Source organism: Heliangelus exortis, chromosome Z (assembly GCF_036169615.1).
Source record: "Heliangelus exortis chromosome Z, bHelExo1.hap1, whole genome shotgun sequence".
Lineage (NCBI taxonomy): Eukaryota > Metazoa > Chordata > Aves > Apodiformes > Trochilidae > Heliangelus > Heliangelus exortis.
Window position 1 is genome coordinate 65,341,834 of NC_092454.1, and position 21,402 is coordinate 65,363,235.

Genomic DNA, 21,402 nt, shown 5'->3' on the forward strand with positions numbered 1-21,402 from the left:
TTTTAATAGAAATGTTGTTTTTTTATTATTTGGTAGAAAATTTGCTTGTAAATATCTTGAGAAAAAAAGTAATTCATCCAGTCAAACTGCTGTTGAGATATCCAGTCTGGCAATTCACAGCTCCTCACAATGGAGAGGAAGGCTTTTTCCTTCTCTCTTCAAACGCAGTGCCCTCTCACTATGACACCACTGTAGTCAGAAAATCCTCGAGCTTCTAATCTAAGAGACATATCAGTTTATGCTGATTTCAGCATAAAAGCAGTTTCCACTTTATTTCAAAAATAGTTACTACATTTGTATTAATGTGAACAAAACCAAACTCACAAGGCTGCATTTCAAGGAGTTAATGCTAGGCATGGAACTGAATGTAGCCTGAGATTGGGCAGCTCAGCTCCACTCCCCCTGACAAGAGAGGGAAAGTTCTTGTGTGCTTGAATCTGCACTTTTAGCCTGAACTGTGAAACAAAATCCAATGGGGGTTAAGAACTCACAGTAACCTCCCATTTTCTGTTCCAAGGGCAAAGTACACTTCTCTGACTTGTCATTTCTCATGAAAACACGAGAAACAAAAATCAATATATTTGGGAAAGTCCAGAGGCAGGAGAAGAAATAACATTTGCCTGAGATGTCACTGATGGCACGATGGACACTGAACAAGTACCTGAGTCACCTGGAAATGGCCTGCAGCAGGCTCAGTACAAGAAGCATATATGTTCTAAAGGTGAATTGGGAACTTGAGATCCAGAAGGACCTTAAGAATTTATTAACTTTCTCCTTGAATTCCTTCAAGGTTTACCTGAAACTTTCTCACAGGCAGGTTCAAGTTCTAGGCTCTCTGAATCTTGATTGGTTCGCCAGTCGAATTCTCTCATCTTTTATGCCTGAAAATTGTCTTACAGGTTAGAAGGGATGCCTCAAATTCATGTTCTTAACTTTCAGCTGTGAAGTTCAAAGTAATTATTTACCTCCTCATGACTTCTGAGATGACAAAAAAAGAACTACTGGGCAAAAAAGGAAAATAACTTCAAGACAAACAGATAAATAATTTCCCAAATGAAAACATTTATTAACTTCATATAGTTAGTTTCTTTTCTAAGGCTTTTTTGTTTTTTCTCTTTTTCTCTTCTTTTCTTTTTTTCTCTCTTTTTCTCTTTCTCTCTTTTTCTTTTTCTCTTTCTCTTTCTTTTTCTTTCTCTTTTTCTTCTTCTTTTTTCATTTCCCTGTCCCATTTATTGTATGATGCTCCGAGATATTTTTTTGCAAGACTGAGTATGAATAGGCACTCATGAATAGAACAGGGCATTGTCCTGGATTTTTACTGTACAAAGATAAAGAGTGAAGAGAAAGGACACCACAAGAAACAACACTGAAGTTGTATTTCCTCACACGCATAGGCACTTAGTGGAATAAATCTACAATGACACTCAAATCCTTCCATCTCTAATCACATGCCTCAGAGACACTGGCACAGGTTGCCCAGGGAAGTTGTGGCTGCCCCCTCCCTGGATGCCAAGGCCAGGCTGGATGGGGCCTTGAGCAGCCTGGTCTGGTGGGAGGTGTCCCTGCCCATGCAGAGGGGTTGGAACTGGATGATCTTTAAGGTCCCTTCCAACCCAAACCATTCTGTGATTCTACATTATAGAAAAACCTGAGAATAGGTTTGCCCACCTACCACTCTGGTATCTCTGGGGTTTGTAGCAGATACATGTTTGGAAGACTTTGGCCTAGATGTACTAGCACTTTACCCTTGAGGCAAAGCAACTGGCGACTTTGGGGAAGAAGAATGTAGATAACAGACCTAACAAGACCTTGGTAAAAGAATAGAGTAGCACACGTTTTGCTTTTTAGGAAGATTGGATTAACTAGTTAGAGGAGGCTCTGCTTTGCGTGAACAATTAGTCACAGCCTCTCAGCTTGCAACATGTATGATCAGCTCATAATAACCAACTATGACATAACACAAATATGCCTGTACTCGTATAATGACAAGTATAAAAATAGAGGTGTTTCATCAATAAGCTACTGATGCTCAAAAAGCACCCTGAGTGTCAGTCATACATTGCCGCGACTGGGGTTTTCAGCAGCTGGGAACAAATCATGGTTCTGGCTGTGCAAATCTTCCTGTGTCCCCTGATAGGAAAGATGCTTTGCCTCTGGAGTGACATGGAGCCCCCTGGAAGTTTTCACTCACATCTGATTTCCAAAGGTGTTATAAAAGCATCCTAACTGATTAGTAAAAGCAGAGCACTGCTTTGTGTTGTGAAGCCATTTTTAATTGGCTAACTTGCATTATGCATTTGTGTTGTGTAATGATATCCATCACATGCTTACAGCTGGAGGTTTGCAACATTCTTTGCTTTAATGTCTCAGGAGTTTTATGTCCTTCATATCCACAGCCAAACTTGTTAAGAGCTTAATGCATAAATAACCTGGGAGAGACTAGGGGAAAGAAAATTCACAGAATCACAGAACGTTCAGCTTGGAAGAGATCTCCAAGATCATCCAGTCCAACCTTTGACCAACACCATGGTCAACTACAAAACCATGTCCTTAAGGACCAGGTCCAAATGTCCTTTAAATGCCTCCAGGGATGGTGACTCCACCACTGTCCTGGGAAGGACATTCCAATGCCTGACAACCCTCTCAGTGAAAAAATGTTTCCTAACATCTGCCCTAAACCCTCCCTGGCACAGCTTCCATCCATCCCATCATTCAAAGTAGACCTCTTCTTTAACCAAAAAAACCCCCAGAAAAGAACCCACTGACCAAAACTTGACAAAAATATTATGGTTCATTCTAAAAACAGGAATATGTTTTTAAAAACAGGACAACCAAACTCCATATGTAAGTGAATTTGATACAAAGCCCCCTGAAGGTGGGCTTTTCATTAAACATAAACATTTTGGTGCCAATTTTGATTCTCTGTGAGATCTCTGACATCTGTGTGGTTTTACATTAACTGTGCCCACAACTGTGGTACAAAGTACTTACCCTAAATGCCTAACAAACAGAGCACATGAAGTCAATGGCTCAGTGCTAAAGTGCCCCCTTTATGCATTGTGCTATTGTTACCTGGTTTTATAAACAACTAACTTTGCTTTTTGGGGGCATTTCACCTGCTGCAGTAAATGAGGCTGAGCTGTGAATTGCAGCTCCAAAATGAAACAAGGATCCTGCACAACAGCAGCACATACTGTAATCTTTTCTTTGCCTCTGTGCTGATAGAAAGTCAAGGTAAATTCATGTTGAATGCCTAAGTCAAATCAGCAGCTGGTAAGGCCTCTTAATGACTTGAATCCACTACAACCAATAATGGTGAGCAACAAACACAGTAGTCATCCTCTCTTGTTTATAATGTCTAATATAGAAATGAAAATGTGCATTTGCAACCTGGCTGTTACATCAAAGACTGCTAATTCTGTTGCTCCTTCCTACTTTCAGGATTTTTTAAAGCCTCTGCCCCAAACATAGTGGGAAGAGTGGAGGTGCAGAAAAGATCTGTAAGGGGAGAGAGAGGCTTTGTAAAATTTGAGGAATCTAGGTGAAATTTGTGGGAAAATTCATGTAAACCACTGCTGCTTTTGAAAGATGTGCTCAAAACCACAGCTTTGAAACACAGAGGTCAAAGATCAGAACTTAGTAAGGATGGGAAAACATAGGCTTTTCCTCCTCATTACACTGAATGTGAAACATTCACTTTGGCCAACATTTGTTGGCCTAAGGGGGTGATTTCTGCAACACATGTAAAGGCAAGTAGGCAGTATAGCTGTTTACTTTGGTCTGAGAGCTCTTCCCTAGGAATGACTGAGTAGAGGAGAATTCACAACCCTCAACTGGAACCCTCCACTCCACTCCCACGTGGCGCATGGTAGTCATATATGAAATATATATCAAATAGGGTCTGCGTGTATGTAAGTTTACTTTGTAAGAAACCTTTTGGTTTTTGTTTTTAAGAGTTATTCTCTGTCCACCTGGAAGCACAGAATGCCCAATGAGAGTCCTACTGCATCTTGCATTCTGTCTCTCTGCCTAGTGCCAACACCTCTGGGCTTCATGTCTGGTAAAGGTATAAACAGATCACAGCAGCTTTGGGTTGTCATTTAGCCGAAGGCTGGAATACATCCCCACGTGCCGGACCAGGTTGGGTTCCACCACGTAGGCGTTCTCCCCCTTGGCACGGAGCAGTGAGTAGAGGGCAGTGTCTTTAGCAAAGCCCTGGCGGCAGCGCAGCCCCTTCAGGTAACCCGAGGCACGGAGGGCAGAAGGAGCAGGGAAGAGCATGGCAGGCGTGCAGCACTCGGTGACAGGCACGATGTTGTACAGAGTGGGGGACAGCCGGCGCAGCTCCAGCAGGTAGTGCCGTCCCACCAGCTCTGACAAGGCCATGCTGTACACAGCAAAGAAGATGACCACGAGCCAACTGAGGCTGGAGTGCCCCATTACCCAGGAGTACATGCAGGCCAGCACAGGACCCAGAAACATGCCCAGCCCTAGCCACTCCAGGATTCTCATGGGTTCGGGGTTGAAGTAGTGCTGAAGCCTCTCAGGATGGTAAAGCTTGAAGTAGAGTGCATCTCTGAGGTATGGTTTGGAGAACCGGTTCAATAAGAGGTGCTGCAAGACAGCAAATATCTCCTCCTCTGGCACAGCATCATCTTCTACTACGAGGACATATTCTGGGTTGTACACCAACAGTGACTGCTCAAGGCAGTAGACATAGTCCTGCTTCTCCTTCTCAAACTGGCTCACTCTGGGGTCAAGGGTCTCCCCAGTTTTGTCACGACTGACCACAGGGAAGAAGCTACTCAGCAGCCTGGCATCCTGATGGCTGCTGGGGTCTGACTCCACATTACAGAGGAGGATGCGGTGGCTCCTGCAGTGTGCACCACACTTCTGGAGGAGGTGGTGGAAATGTGAGGCCACTTGCAGGACATAGTGGAAATCATTTTGCCTCTGCACAGTGATAATGGTGATCAGCAACAAGGGCTGGAAGGTGTCACTGTCAGAGGCCTTGGAGGAGTTTGGTGCCTGTAGGTTCTCAAAGTAATGGAGGGCAGCCTGACCCTCCTGCTGGTTCTGCTCCAAGAAATCCTGGCTCATGGAATTCAGGTGCCAGTGCCGCAAATAGAAGTAAGAGTGGAGGAGCCGGTGGCACATCAAAGGTGCAAGCACGCTGAATGTCACCACAGTCAGTGTGAGGAGATGGATAAAAGGACTGGACCAACGGCACCACCTCCCACAGAGCTGCCAAGCTTGGTGTAACATGGCTGCTGCAGGAGGACAGCACCCCTGCTCTGTTCATGTCCTCATTCCTTCACTTCCAATGCATCCTCCCTGGATTGCAAGGTGGATCACTGGGGCCAAGCCTGCACAGTTTGTCCAAACCTAGAGAGGAAGAAAAAAGATTGTTAATGAGACAGGAACAGTCAGAATGTAAGACCACAATTTGAGCTAAGGGCTAGTCACCAAATAAACCAAAATAAAACTCTTCACCCGAGGAGTCCCTTGGGATGGGGGCATCACAGAATTGTCACAGGAGGTTAAGGAAAGATGACCCGAATTTAGTTTCCCAAAAAGTGTCCCTAAGGCCTTTTCAGCATGTAGGAGCTCTGATCAGACCTAGCTAGACAGGATTCTGTTATATTTGTTACTGTACTTGAAACACATACAAACCAGACAGTACAGATGCAGGATGTGTGGAAATCCCTTTCTGTTACAGGCAGACAACTTAGATACCACTATCTGGTCAGAGTCACACAGCAAGACTTGGGTCATAGCCAGGAACCAAAGCCAGACTTCTTGTATCTTAGCCTAGCACATATCTGAGAGATAAACTTTTACCTCTGTGGAATGAACCATGCTTCCCTTCTGTTGCTCACACACTTCCAAACACGTGCTTTTTCACTTTACCCCCTAGAGTGTGAAGCAAGATAACAAAGACACTGGTTTGCTTCACTAAAGACACATGCACACCACGCGTGATGTGTGTCTCTCAGATGTCTCCTGTTTAGGCCGTCTGCAATACTCTGACGTCAAGATTAAATTGCAAATGAGCCACCGACTCATATTAGTTATTTAGAAGTTTATAATTTACAAGTCTTTTAATTTAAAACTGAAGCATTTATATAAATACACATACACATTGTGTACTCACACACTTTAAGCAAACATCCACCTTCACAAAAATTAGACTTGGCTGTATTTGGTTCTCTTGTTCTGCTTCTCTGGGCTGCCATGAACACTTAACAGCCTGGCTGTCAGGATCTTACACAAAATCAGGGCAACTAGGCTGTTCAGGTGAACTCCCTTGTGCCAGAAATTCCCCTTTTCAGTCTGCTGTTTGACTCCCTCATCTTTTGCATTCCCTCTGCTTTTGAAGTGACTTATCTGTGCCCCCACTCCTCAAGCTGACTGATAGTTCCCCACTCAGTGTAGTTTCTCCCGCTTTGTACTTTCTGCCTTCACCAAGTTCTGATCAACAACGTGTGCCCCCAGACCAAAACGTTATCCTTATTCCTTCTCTGCACTTTCATCTGAAGCAGCCTAAGCAAGGATGCGTGGAGAAATGGAGATAAATCAGAGCTGTGGCTTTTCTTCTCTGCCTCAAGAAAATGGACCATGTAGAAGCAATGAGTCAGAGGACACTGAGCAGGGACTAATTCTGGGACTTCAAAACTGCCTTTATTACTGTAGTTACAGATTTCCCATATTTGCCACAAAGAGAATGGCCACATGGGAATCTGACAGTATTATATGAAAGGCCTTTTACTAAGATTAATGGAAAATATGCAAAAGTTATTCCAAATATTTGTGAGAAACCATGCACTATATGGCTTTGAGATCCCAATCCATCCTTGAATAGACTGTGGTATCAGTGTCTTGTGATTCATGAAAACACAAGAATTCAAAGATTTAGTATAATTAATTACAGGTAACAAATTTACACATTGATGCATGAGAATCCTCCATATCTTCTGATATAGATTTTTATTTCTTTCTGATTACGCAGTTCTACTTAACTGACATTGCTTTGTATCAGTGGACCTTGTAAAGACCTTAAAGGTGATGCCTGTATTTCAGCTGCCAGATCCAAGCCATGATGATTCAGGATATGAATGACCTGAAAACCATCAGATGTAATGACCTGGAATTTAAATGCACTTATACATCCAAAATCTAGGGCTTTCCTTCTTCTTATTTTCTGCTAACCAGTCACAGTCATTAAAGGAACACACAAATACAGAATCCTATCCTGCAACTCATGCTGACATATTTTTGAGCCTCTTCCTGATGTGAGGAGCATTTTGGGGCCTATTGCTGAGCTGGTAACTTGAAAGTGAGGACCACAGTGGGAAAAGGAAGAAAAGCTTGAAGACAGTTCAGTTCTCAGGGAGTAAGGAAACTTATTTTCCATTTGCCAGCTATGCTGGAGATCTGAGCTATAAAAACCATGAGGAATACAAGGGAAGCTTAACTGAGATCTTGCTCTTCTGCAGCAGTTCTTGTCCAAGGGCCAGGCTCACCTGCACCAGAAGAAGATGCTCCCCAGGTCCCTACAAAGGACTCCCCTTGGGTCCTGCAGCTCAGTTCTCCACCCCACCGCTGCTGGGAAAGCTGTGCTGGGACTCCACCTGCTGGTGCCTCAGCTTTGGAGCCGTGGTGCAGCCCTACGGCCCCAAGCCAGCCATGCAGCCCACGGTGACATCTTCACAACTGCTTCTCACTTAACCCTGGCTTCACCTCATCATTGACACAACTCGAGATCTTAGACCTCTTACTCTGGTTTTGCAACTCAAAAACACCTCAAGGGAAGCAACCATCAGAGGGCCACTTCTTGTCTTCAGATCTTCTGCTTCCTGGGCTGCTTGTGCTCTCACTGACTGCCAGGCTCTTTTATCATAGGATCATAGAATCACAGAATCATAGAATCATAGAATAGGCTGGGTTGGAAGGGACCTCAGAGATCATCGAGTCCAACCCTTGATTAACTACCGCTGCAGTCACTAGACCATGGCACTGAGTGCCACATCCAGTCTCTTTTTAAATGTCTCCAGGGACGAAGAGTCCACTACCTCCCTGGGCAGCCCGTTCCAATGTCTGATCACCCTCTCCGTGAAAAAAGTCTTTCTAATATCCAATCTGAACTTCCCCCGGCACAATTTAAGACCATGCCCTCTTGTCTTACTGAGAGCTGCCTGGGAAAAGAGACCAACCTCCACCTGGCTCCAACCTCCTTTCAGGTAGTTGTAGAGAGCAATGAGGTCTCCCCTGAGCCTCCTCTTCTCCAGGCTGAACAGCCCCAGCTCCCTCAGCCTCTCCTCATAGGATCTGTGTTCGAGTCCCTTCACCAGCCTGGTTGCCCTCCTTTGGACCTGTTCAAGGACCTCAATATCCTTCTTGAACTGAGGGGCCCAGAACTGAACACAGTACTCGAGGTGAGGCCTCACCAGGGCTGAGTACAGGGGCAGAATCACCTCCTTGGACCTGCTGGTGACACTTCTTAGCTGTAACATTGGGAACCCGAGTTCCATATCTAGAGAGGTGAAGTTAGATCTTATCTGTAGGACTTGAATATAGAGTTTCTGGTTATCCTGTTTTCTAGTCATTAGTAGGGTTCTGACTTTATAGAAACTGTTCTGTTTTCAGAAGCTGTTGATACTGTCACTTCCATTTTTCCCATTCTAGGGGAAAAAAACCTAGTTTGTTCTTATGAATTAAATTGACATTTCTGAGCTAAAATGAAGTTTGCAGAGAAAACAAGAATCAGAATTGGATTTTATACTGCTTTAAAAAAAAACAACTATATGAATCCTGAGTAGTAACTATTCTGCAACCATATAAATACTTACAGCAGAGGTCCCTTTTAAGTATGTCCTGTGTGCAACAGAGCTACTGCTTAAATAGATTTGGAAGCTATGGCAATAAAGCTATGTATTTGGTTGGGTTTTTTGCTTAGATCCTCAGGATGAAATTTCCTTCCTGAACCACCTGGTTCTCCTGATTCAAATCTACATTCCCATCTTCATTAGTCCCCTAAATACGTGGCTGAATTAAAACTGTTCAGGAAAAAAATTACCTCTGCAGACTCTGAGAACAGTAGAAAAAAGAGTAATGGGTTCTTTGGGGTGCACAATACTGTCTGCTGTGCTGGTGACTTAGGAGAGAAAGCAGATTTTCTGTCTGCTCCAAACTTCTCTCCACAAAGGTATTATCACAGGCAGACATTTCTGGAACAAAGCTTCCTATATGCTTCAAAGCTGTGAAATTTTAGGACTCTGCTGGATACCTAATGTAAGAGAAGGCATCTCTGTCTTCTACTGCCTGCTCTGTGAGATGTGGCCGTATTTACTCTTTTACTCTTTTCTTCAGATCCTTCAGATCTAGGATTACGATATTAAATTATTCCTGTTTGCCTAACCACAATTATTGTCAGTGCCAATGGGAAAAATTATTCCATTCCTAAAATAAAAACTGCTGGATAACGTTATGTGGTCAGAAGCCATGAAGGTATTTCTGGGAAACAAAGGTAGGGTCTCTGAAAATTTCAGATACAGAAAGACAGCTGTGATAGTCCCAGCCTCAGCCAGAGTGGTGGTAGTGGTAATGGTGTTTACACAAGCTGGAAGTTTTGACTTGTGTTGATTCTATGGTGGCATCCCAAATGCCACTTGAGACCCCTGGGAGAAACACACCTCCACACCCAACCCAACATCCTGCAGACAAGCTGCAACCTCAGGACTAAGCTCCTCTACTAATTACCCCTCTCTGGCAAAGACAAGAGCCTTGTCTTGGCCATGGTATTGCTAGTGCACCAGAAAACCACCCTACTTGAATGTGAGGGAACTGATGCAAGCATCCCAAAGAGCCATACAGATCTCTTTCTGTTTCATACATGCATGCTAACAGCTGACTGGTATGGACAGAAATCCTCAGCTATTGAAACCTGAGGTCCTTACCACTAACTGATCCCTTATTACTGGACCAGATGGCCAGCAAATCTGTAATTCCTCTTGTTTTCTCACAGCTTTTAGTAGGTCAGGTGCCAGGCAATATTTCTGCCATGTCCTTATGATTGCATTGAAAACAGCAGTGTCTTGCAGAAGCCCAAGCAATCAAAGATGTGACCATCATAACTTAGCTGCCAGCCTGGGACTATGGCTCCCTACAGACTACAAACCATCCTGTCAAGAGCTGTGCTTCTAAAAACATTCATGAGAGTCTTCATAGTAAGAGATCAGCAGTTGTTCTTTTGACTTTACTTTAGTAGCAGACACTTCTACTTCAAGCACTGCTTAAAGCAGTTGGCATTATGTTGGTTTTAGACAAGGAATGTCAAGCCAGGCTGTCCCATTTAACTTTCATCTAAAATACTTCCTAATATGGCACGGGCCAGTGCTGCTCGAGTTCTCTTAGAACTTAAACTGTTTTTTTCTTAAGGTCTATGTACTTAAGGGTATAACACTGCTATGGTCTAACAGGTTAACAGCATAAATGATCTAGGGAGGTGGAGAGGGTTTGAACTTGGTCCTCTGCAGGACCTGGGTGTGTCTTGGTGACATCACAATCAACGGCACAGCCAACTGCTTTAATGTGCCATTCCTCAGAGAGGGTGGATAAACACATGAACTTCTTCTGTCCAAGAAGATGGAATTTAAACACTGTTAGGAAAGTGAAAACGCACAGATAAACATGGAGGAACCTTGTCTAGCTAGGAAACCTCAGAAACTGCAGAACTGCATCCTAAATGTAAATTTACTGATAGGCTGGCTGCTTTTCTCATTTAAATCTAGTTAACTTTTAAAGGTTGTTCATAAGTCCCTAGAAATCCAGGGATCACAGTTTGAGAGCTACTGAATTAAGAGGCAAGGTACATGGATGTGGCAGCTCTAAGACACTTTTGCCATTTGCCTTGAACTAAGACAATAAAACTACACCAGCAGTGCAACAGGCTGTGAACTGGATATGTATAAATAATTACAGTTATTTCCCCAACTTCTGTCTTGCTTCTTATGCATATCAATTTTCCTTTGCCACATAAATCTGAAGGGAGACAGTTCTCAACACCTGCTGCCTTTCACCTGGCTGCCTCACTGCTGTGCAATGTCATGGGAATGACAATGTTCTTCCCCATTGCTATCAAGCAGTAGGGTCAGTATACAGATCAAGTGGGAGTGGAGAGCAGTCTGGTGGAGAGTTCTGCAAGGTAATAGCTTAACACAGAGACTTAAGGCAAGGCTTTTGTGAGGATCTTTTAGAAGATTACACCAAAGGTTTACAGAGCCTTAACGGGCAATCTCTATCTGAATTCTTTTTTTATGCCACAGGTGAAAAAAGGAATATGCTCTTAAAGAATTTGGTAATGAAATGTATGAAAACTGCTGCATATTTTCAGAGAGACTGGCTGTGGAGTCCTCCAAAATCTTGATGTTTTTGGTTTGAGTCCACTTCTGCTTTAGTATAAAATTTACACCTCTGTTTGTTAAAAAAAAAAAAAAAAAAAAAAAAAGTTACACAAAGTTGTTGCTAACTGTGGCACCAGTTATTACCTTTTCCTGCGTGCTTTTAGCATCTCAGAGCTAAATGTGCATTAAATCATAAGAGGTGCTATAGATAATTTGTATTCTAACTGTGTGTCACAGTCTTTTGCTAAAGTATGACCAGTCCCCCTGCATGCAAGACACTGTACACAAATATAGCAAATGCAACTTCTACCTCAGCGGACCTTCAGCTTAAGAATGTAAAAGATAGGAAGGAACCTGATTTTCCCAGATATATAGCAAATCATCCTGATTTTGTTGTCATGATTCAGGACTGGCATTTTATGGTTTAATCATACCGGTACTCCACACAGGTGTATTATTTCTGGAATAGCTACTGAAAAAACAGCTACTAAATGGTGGTATGCTGAAGTAATAGCAACTCCTTGTGAGCTAAAGCATTCTGAATAGACAAAGAAAAAGAATTCTTGGTCTTGGAGAAGTCTATCCAGAAGGTGTTCCGGAGCAGCAGGGATGAGGTACCCCAGCCCAGCTTTTGTGGAATACTCTTGCCACTTTCTATAGCTTTTCTATCCACCTTCTCTATGCTATTGTGACCTCGGGGCTCTCTAGGGAACCTGCTGTGTCACAGTTTCCCAAAGGGCAATATTTAGATTAAATAAATTTTCTGAGTATGACTTGGGTGGGAGCGATGGGTGGGTAAGGATGCTTCAGGCATCACCAACCATGAGAGCTGCCTCTCTGGCAGCTGTCCCTTCACTGGGACACATCTCATAAATAAGGAGTCTAAACCAGATGGAGCTGGATCACCAGCCTGAGCTTGGACTAGGCAACAGCTGTGGCCCCTACACTTCAGCACACACACCAAGAGGAATTTGGCCTGAGTGTCCATCACTTTATGCCACAGATCCCTGTAGCCCTCCTGAATCCACAGAGATTTCCAGTACAGCAGTGGGCTGCATGCCACAATCTCCCCTGAGCACTGACTGTTCTCAAGGGTACTCCTCAAGGCTGAGAGACCCCTTACCTGACATCTGGCATCTATAACAAGGTAAGCAAATTTTACATTAGGCCTAATAATATGTAGTATTCTTGGGACATGTATATATCCACCTATAGCTTAAATATTATAAGTATAGTAAGTAGCAGAGCATTTGACAGCCATCTCATCCTCATTTAAATGGTGAAATCACTCATTAGATCATCAATTATAATTTCATTCCGGCTTCATAATTATTGTTAAATAACTGTCATTATAATTCAATTATTTTCTTATAATATTTAATTGCTATTAAATTATTAATTATCCTTTGGTCATTCTGTAATCATTAATAAAACCTTTTAGTTAACCCCGCAAAGATGACTTCTCTTAGTAATTCAGAGGAGGGAGGGAAATAAAAGGTAATAGTGTTGGCTGCCTAAGCAGAAAATACTGCAGCTGCACTGTTTTTCATTTATGACTGTAAAGAATAAAACACAGTAATAAGGAAGTAGGGCATTACTTTTGTGAGCAAAGGACTTTGTTGTCCAGGCTGTGAGTTTACAGTAGGGATGGGTCTGTGTAACATTAAAAATGCAAAAACGTACCAGGTGACAGCGAGAATACTACTACCCTGTTAGAAAGAAAAAAATGTTTAGTCATACTGATACGATTCTTCAAAGAGACAGCCAACAGATGTTAAACAGTACTACTGACTTTTCCTCTGCATTCACGTCTGTCTTCCCTCCCTCCATCCCCTGTATGAGACAGACCATTTATCTTGCACAGAAAGTCATGGTAAATGGGATGCCCTGGTTCCTGGGGGATGGATATTGGTGATCTGTTTGAGCATCAAGGGAAGCACATGGGATAAATACAGCAGCTAAAAAATAGTCTGCTATATATAGTTAGCATTGCCCTTGTTGGACAGACAAGGAAAGCAGCAGATCTCACATGTGCAGTAGGGCATTTCTCCTGGGTTTTGTGCTTGCAAATACTTGCTGAACCTGGTGTGCCTGTACACAGCCCACTGGCTCCACATGAACCGATTTTCACAGCAACTGCATGGGAGCAAGTCAGGATGTTCAGCCTGTGAACGTGTAGCAAACATCAGTCTAGTCTTGCTGCACTATTGGGACAGCAGCAAATTTCCTCCACAGCCCACGACTTCAAATGTCAGTAAATTCAGTCCTGAGGTGCTCCTCCTTGCCTTTGGGAGACATGCCAGGTAGCACAAGGTGACCCCTAAAGCACTGGGATTAATGGCAGTTACCTTAGCGATGATACCCCAAGAGGAGCAGTGTTAGGTAAGAAGTGCTGATCCCCCTCCATCTCTGCCCTCCTTGCAAAGCGGCAGAGACACAGACGTTTCAACTGTCCTCAACCCCCTTGCCCCAGAACAGAAGAAATTCTTGCCATGCTGTCACCCCTACTGAGGATCCTTTGGGTAGCACTAAGCACAGGGTGGAACCTGGCTGTTATTCCTTGTTTTCTTGGAAGAGTTTCATTCACCTCCCTTGTCTCTCTAGGCCCAAACAGGCTCTGGACACCCTCTTCTTCTTGTTACCAAGTACAGACACTTCCACACAGCAAGCACCCAACACGTCTTCGTTGGAGGGCGGCTCTCCCCTTCCCCTCTACCTCGGTGACTCAGCTACAGTAGCCAAGCCCGCCGGGCAGCCGGGAAGCATGCCCTTCCGCACTGCTAATGGTCCGAAAGTTCGACCCTCTCCTCGCCAAGCCCCGGGGTCGCTGCAGCCGCAGGACCGAACCGCCCCCAGCCCCGCTCCACTCCGCCAGCCCCGCGCCTTGCCGGGACGGACCCTCGCTCCGCAGTGCTGCAGGAACGGACAAAGCCAGACCTCGGGGCAGCCCCCCGCCGCGCCCACAGGTTTACCCTTTCCTGATGGGCAGCCCAGCACCGCATCGGGAGGCTCCTGCAGCCCTGTTTCCCGCAGCCCGTCTCGCCGCCGCCTCGCCCCGCCGCCTCGCCCCGCCGCCGGCTCCGCGGGCTCTCCGCCCCGCCGCTGGAGGGGAGGGGAGTGGAAGGGAGGGGAGAGCCATGCACCGCTGCTTCCTGCGTTTTCTCGCCGCTCTGCTTGTTGCTCACTTCTCTCCCGCAAAATTTTTCCCCTCCCTCTCGGATGGCGAGGGTGGGATTAATGCCCACACATGTGACTACGCCAATACAGGGATGCTCGGAAGGAGGGGAGATGGCGAGACTGAGAAACCCAAAACCAGGGAGCGGGCAGGTGTGTGAAAGCAGCCTACAGAGCGAAGAGCGAACTACCCCAGCCCCTGAAGGGTTCCCGCAGCGCAGACGGAATCCTTTATTCCTGCTTTGTGTCCCCGAACACTCCCTCGGGACCAGGGAAACCGGAGCCCGGCGGCGGCACAGAGCACTCGTTCCGAGTATGCGAGTCAGGTGTTCTTACCGGCTCTTAGGGCACGGTCCGGCCCGTCCTGCTCCCCCGGTACGACTCCTTTGCTTGGTACCTGATGGCTGAGGCTCCAGCCCTGCGCCCCTGTGGCAGCCGCCGGGTATCTGGAGTGGCAGATCACACCCCACCCGCTCCAGGGGAAAGTCAGTGCTTCAGAATGCGCTGCCGATTGTTTTATGCGTGTGTCAACCATGATAAGTAAAAATGCTAAGCTTCTCCGTATTAATAAGCAATTAATTCATTATTGGTGAAGTGGGCAGGCTCATCAGCTACACCGAAATTTTGTATCACGTTGTTCAGGATCAGAACACCCTATCAAAGTGACCCAAGAGTGCCTCTGACCTGTTCACTTCCCCTCCCATTTTCCTCTCTGTTCCATTTCCTTGTTCTTCTACAGACGTACCTTTCAGATCTGTGACCATTATACTTAATTACACAATTGTTTATAACTACTGTTATCTGAAATATCCCTCAGGAAAACTCTTCCGTCTTTTATTGTAAGGAATTATAAGAACTCTGTAGTTCTGTGCCTGGTACTCCAGAAAAAAAAGTAAATGCATATATTTTGGGCTCTACCCTTCTGAAAAATCATGGGGAAAAAAAAAAAACAAACAACAAAAAATCCACAAAACCAAACTAAACAAGAAAACCCCAAACAATCAAACAAAACAAATCCTTTATGCTGTTTCAGAAAACACTATGTTCTGTTGAGCACAGGTTGAATTTTGCTACCGTACAATCCTGTGGTAAGCTTCTAGAATGATGCATGTTTTTAATTTTTAATTATATCATTTATATTGTTCCCTCTAATACACATTATGAACCAGAAGACTGGTTATGCTTGCCTGTGACCCTTGCTTCTTACAACCTCAGCCAAGTCTTCCTGCTGCAGATACAGTGTGGATGAAGAGAGAAAAAGCCAGAGAAATAGAAACGCTCATATTAATAATAATAATAATGCAATCAAGCATTGTATTGGGGTTCCTTGTGTTTTATAGTGACTTGCTTTCCTAGGAATAGGTGAGCCACTTTGGAAGGTCAACCAAGATGGATGTTACTCTCTAAAAACAATAATAAATGACAGCAAAAGAAAGCAGTTTCTCAGGTCATCTGCCCTCCAAAAGCATTCTTTGCTGACCCCCTCTGCCTCTTTTTCTACCTGCTTTTAATTATAATGATTAGTACTTTACCTTCCACTTAAATGCTCTCAGACCTGCCACTACTGATACACTGGAAACACAACAGATCCTGGAACAAAACACAGACAAAGAGTACGGAAGCTTGGAAATAGGTAAGACATTCTCAGGAGTTCCTTTAGCATGTTCTTCACAGAATTATTTGTAGAACTTGTGAGAAACAAATACGTTTTTTTCTGTTTCTGTGTCATTATATGTGTGGGAGAGTGACTATTGAGTAACATCAGCAGAAACACATCACATTTCACCCAGCATTTCAGATGGGGTTTCAGCCAGCAGAATAATTTGGCAGTAATAGATTCAAAGGAATGAGCCTGAAGGCCATTTCTACAGGAGTAAGTATTTAGGCAATTGTAAATTTGTGAGGAGCCCTTCTTTGTAGTCTTCTCTGCTTCTACTTCCCTGATGTGCCTGCTTTTCAAGGAATGCTTGACTTTCATCCTCAAATACTTCTTCAAAACATCATGTTAGCCTGAAACATGACTAAACCACAAGTCATTTTGGGGCAGTGGCAAAGTTTAAAAAAACAACAGCCTGTCAAGCCTGACAGCTGTCTCCTGCTGTGAACTAGTATAAGGGAAACTGATCTGGCTGCAAAATAAGCCATTTCTTATAATGTATTATTTCCTATCCAGATAACTTCACCTTATCAGTTCATCACTTCAAATTACTATGTCAGGACAGCAGAGAGGGGTCTGAAGAGCAGACATGACCATTTGGGGACATGACCGCTCATGCAGTAACATTAACTGTGACCTGAAATGCTCAGAAAAAATAATTACTTCTGTAATTATTCAGCCTGTACAGCAACAGGACAATACTTCAAAATTATAATCACAAAAATACCCCATGCGTGGTGAGAATTTTATCCAATTAGGAGATGTTCAGCCTAGCTATTCAGATCAGAGTGTTCTTTGTGGCCAAAGCAGCCTCCCCTCTGCCATCACTGTAACAGCTCTCACAGCTCTGAGCTTTTGTGCACAAATATATACAAATATGTTCTGAACAGAGGTAATATTTTCTTTTGCTTTGTTTGAGATCAGGTATAGCTCCTTCTTTTAATAAACATGAGTGTTAGAAGCAGGACAAGTTAGGCAGGTGATGTTTGTGCACAATGCACAAAGCAGCAGGACAGAAATTCATGGTCATAAGGGCTGCTGAATCGAGAAACCCAATTTCTTATGAAGTTGTGTTATTTGTGCCCTATGCATCATTGTAAAAATATCCTTAACTCACATTCCTTGCCCCCCCTCCCATTCCTTAGCTTTCCTCCCACACAGCGGTCTACTGCTTCACATTTCCACCAGCAGGCAAGGGTGTGAAGGTGTGCATGCTCTAGCCAATTTTGAGCCACGTGTGCTGATTATCCAGCCAGCAAATAAAATTTACAGTTTTCTGTAAGCTGTCACTTAGAGGGGTGGAGGTGGGGGTCCTACTGCTTTTGTGAGAGATTGCATGAAGTATGTATCAGCAAACATATTAGAATCTTGCCTCCCTCAGCCAGTTGCAATGAAGTTTGACAAATATGTGAAAAATCTGTTAGGGACAGGGAGGAAGCTGTGAGAAGCCAGAAAAAAACAAAACAAAACAAAACAAAAAACATATTACAAAGAAAAATTTTTTAAAAAAAGTGTAAGACTTGTTCTCAGTCAAAAATCTGAAGTGATTACATTTTACCAGGAGAAACCAATAGCATTTTTAGCATGACATGTTTTACCAGTACATGTACTGATGTCACAGTTTAACACTGCCTGGCAATTAAACTGAATGACAGATGCTCTCTATTAATGCCCCTCCCCTCCCTGATAAAGAAGGGAGAGAGAGTAAGGGAGAGAGACTTATGGGCTGGAAACTAAACTACACAGCTTTAATGAAACAGTAATGACAAAAAGGAAAAAGTTACTAAATATATACAAATATACAGGAAAATTGATACCACGTTCCTCCCCCTTCTTCCCCCAGTAACTCTCACGTCACCACCAAGGCTGCAGGGCAGCCCTGGGAAAGTCCAGGCTGGACTCCTGGGGTCAGCAGCAATTGGGAGCTGGAGGCAAGAACACAGGGATTCAGGCTGGCACAGATCAGGACCACAGGCAAATGAACGGATGGAATCCTCCCAGGATGCCGAAGCAAACAGGGACAGGTGAAGAAGGAAGGGAAGAAAGGGGTTTGACCCACATGATCCCTCAAATTTATACTAAGTATGACATGTATGGGATGGAATACTCTGTTTGGTCAATCTTGATCATTTATCTTGTCTGTTCCTCCCTAAAGGAGGGTTTGCAGGTGTGACCTTTTTACTCTTTTTCTCCTTCTGGAGGGCAAAATCAGATTCTGTCCCTTTGTGATTTGATGGCATTAGGGTGCCCTACCTCCAGCCAGGTGGAGGAGAGGGACAACCAAACTTACTGAACTGTGTGGATTTGATGGCCATTAGAGCCACAAAAGTATAAAGCCTTGGTGGACACTGGTGCACAGTAAAAAATTACCTTTATCCTGGCCAACCTCATCTGCTTGCTGGTTGTTTCAATGTTCCTCAGTAGTTCAATACAAAGATGCTGTCACGGCGCCTCGTTGGGCCTGGGTAAAACCAGGACACCTGATCAGTTGTAAGGGCTGTGCATCTGTACAAACACTCTGGGAAGTTCTCCATTACAGTGACAGTGTATCTACAGTGACAATGTAAAGTTAATCCTTTACATTCAGCTACTATAACAATAGTTAGTAGGATAACAATAATTACCTGGTTATTCCTATGCTGCCATCTGCACAATAGGTATCTTCCCCTTGTAGGTGTCTGCTGTTCACTTCAAAAGCTAACTTTTTTTTTTTTTCTTTCCTTGCTACACGTTTACGGAAAAAAATCCACAGATTTAATTAGTATGTATTTCCTGCTTACATTCTTCTTAAAAAAGAAGCAGCAGACATATCTGATGGCTGTTTTGAACATGAAGACAATATTGGTGATAAGCAAACTACATACAATGACTTTCTCTGGTTTTTTCTTCTGTTTTCTTGGTATTGATACTGGGGACAAAAAGTTTCAAAGTCCTTTGTTGATTACTGGAGACACAGTGAGCTCATATGTCATGGCTACTGTGTTTGATTTTAGACAACAGAAAGGAGATGAAATACAGCTCCAAAGTGGAGGAACTCATGCTGGCTCAGCTCTCCAGGGTACATTAATGTTCTCTGAAAAGGCTGAAATATTTTGATCTCCTTTTCATCCTGGTCTGCGCATTTGATTTTCTATTTGAGACTAAGCACTCTTTGTGTATTTCCCAGTCCTCCCCTGTATTCAGCCTCCTATGCACAACTGCATTCCAGATTTTTCAGGCATATACCAATAAATAATTCATCTTATAGATACTTCATTACTATTCCTATAATCTCTTCTGCCTAAAATGCACACATCTAAAGATGACTGCAACACACTTACTGCTAATTGTAGTCTAGTTCTTTTTAGATAATATTGCACACAGACGCACACACGCAAAGTAAGCTTTTCTGTGCTTCCTTAGCTTTTCTGATCAAAGCATTAATGTTCATAACAAAAAAAAAAAAAAAAAAGCATGTGTGAGTTGCATTGCAATATGTTAAATGATGGCAGAATTTCAGAGGGACCACAAGTGTGATGGCATTCAGAGAAATGGATGTAACTCTGCTTATTTGTGTGTGCTCTGGTGATCCAACATCCTCCCTGTCTTGCTCTAATAGTCTTACTGTTGCAGACCACAAGATAAGTATTTCAGAGACAGGGACAAACATTTTAATTTAGAAATAGAGTCAAATGGCTCTCCAAACTATCTCTTAAAATACGTTGTCTCTAAGTTATTTGCTCTGTGTTGCAATACAGTCTGGAACAGTATTCTTTTTGCAGATGCTAAAAAAGAAAATGCTAAAAAAGAAGCAAAACACAAGACTTCCAAACTGAGTGTCAGACAGGAATTAACCCCCAGGGACTGCTGCAAAGCTTTTTATTTTCCCTTGCAGAATTAAGTTACTTTGTGTGCTCTCTGGGCACATTTTACTAACAAATTCTGTGCCTGTGTGAGAAGCACAGAGCGTTAGTAATTTTTCTGTTCTCTTTCACTGCAAATTTTAGCGGTGCGTTTCTGGAACTAAAGATCTGCTCATAAAATGAAATAAATTGCCTGTTGAGCTGAAAAGTTCAGGTACCATTCATACATAGATTTAACCACAAAAAGACTCTCAGGAAAATTGTATCAAATTATGACTATTTTAAAACTGCTTCAAATCTCTAAAGGACAGCACTATTTGAAATTCAAGGTTTTAATTCAGTTCAGCTGAATGGTCTTTGGAAGTGAAAGATGCAAAATAAATATTAACCTTTTCTTGCTCTACACAACAGTGTCTGTACAGGATGTAACAAAGAGTCTAGAACAGTCACTTCTAGTTCATTTTTTATATAAATCTGGTTTTTTTTTCTTTAAAGTTTACATTTTAAAAAGTCCTTGGAGGAAAACTAGGGGCACTGGCCTTACTTGAAGAGGAACATGAAAGTCTGTGACCAGCCTACAATCTAAAAGAATAACCTGCTATAGTTACCATAGCTACGCTGGCTAGTATAAAGATGCAAGTGATTTTGTCAGGTTATATTGTAAATTCTGTAATTTTCACTGCTGACAAGCACCGAATATTTTCAGATAAACCTCATGTTCCTTTTTCAGCCACATAGAGAGCTTACCAAGGTGCAAAGAAATTTCTGAATAGCAGGTCTTTAAAATGCAAGCACATCTGCTAGTATGGAGAGTGGACATCAGGTCATTTTGAGGAAACTTCTCATAGCATTGTTCCCAGAATAATTTGCACACAGGAACCCTCCACGTACATACAGCAAATTCAGGGACTATGCTGCCCATCTGCAAAACCACATATAAAACATTTTAACTCCTGCTTGTTTGCTGGGCTTTTTATTTCTCGTGCTCATTACCACAACTGGGCAGTGAGGCAGCAAGGCAATGCAGTCAGCTCTGGGTCCTTCTCAGACTGGGTTACTCACTGACTAGAATCTTCCATTCCTCCTTTCTTTGGATTGCCTGCCAGGATGTCCTGTGTATCACGAGGGTGAGCAAGAGAGTGAGAAAGCAGTTCTCTGTGGCCTTGACTTTTAATTGCGCTGCTCCCAGTATTTACCTTTTTATAACTCCAGGGCTGTCTGGTTCTTCTGGCACTTCCCGTGTGAGTACTAAGGAGAAACAGCTTTTGGCTCATTACAGAAGATCACACTCGTCCCTTACCCAGCTTGCAAAAGCTACGGTTCTAAC

At 43.3% G+C, this 21,402-nt stretch overlaps 1 protein-coding gene and 1 long non-coding RNA gene across 2 annotated transcripts; one reads left to right on the plus strand and one right to left on the minus strand.

Moving 5' to 3' along the window:
- PGAP4 (post-GPI attachment to proteins GalNAc transferase 4) lies at positions 1-15,276 on the minus strand. The gene is made up of 2 exons (XM_071731056.1): positions 14,375-15,276; positions 1-5,385 (listed from the first exon to the last, which is right to left on the minus strand). The coding sequence occupies exon 2, from the start codon at positions 5,263-5,265 to the stop codon at positions 4,078-4,080; it is 1,188 nt and encodes a 395-aa protein (XP_071587157.1). The 5' UTR covers positions 5,266-5,385; positions 14,375-15,276; the 3' UTR covers positions 1-4,077.
- On the plus strand, positions 11,998-15,147 carry LOC139789923 (uncharacterized). The gene is made up of 2 exons (XR_011723294.1): positions 11,998-12,549; positions 14,007-15,147. It is a non-coding gene; the product is annotated as an uncharacterized lncRNA (long non-coding RNA).
- Positions 15,277-21,402: the final 6,126 nt, after the last annotated feature.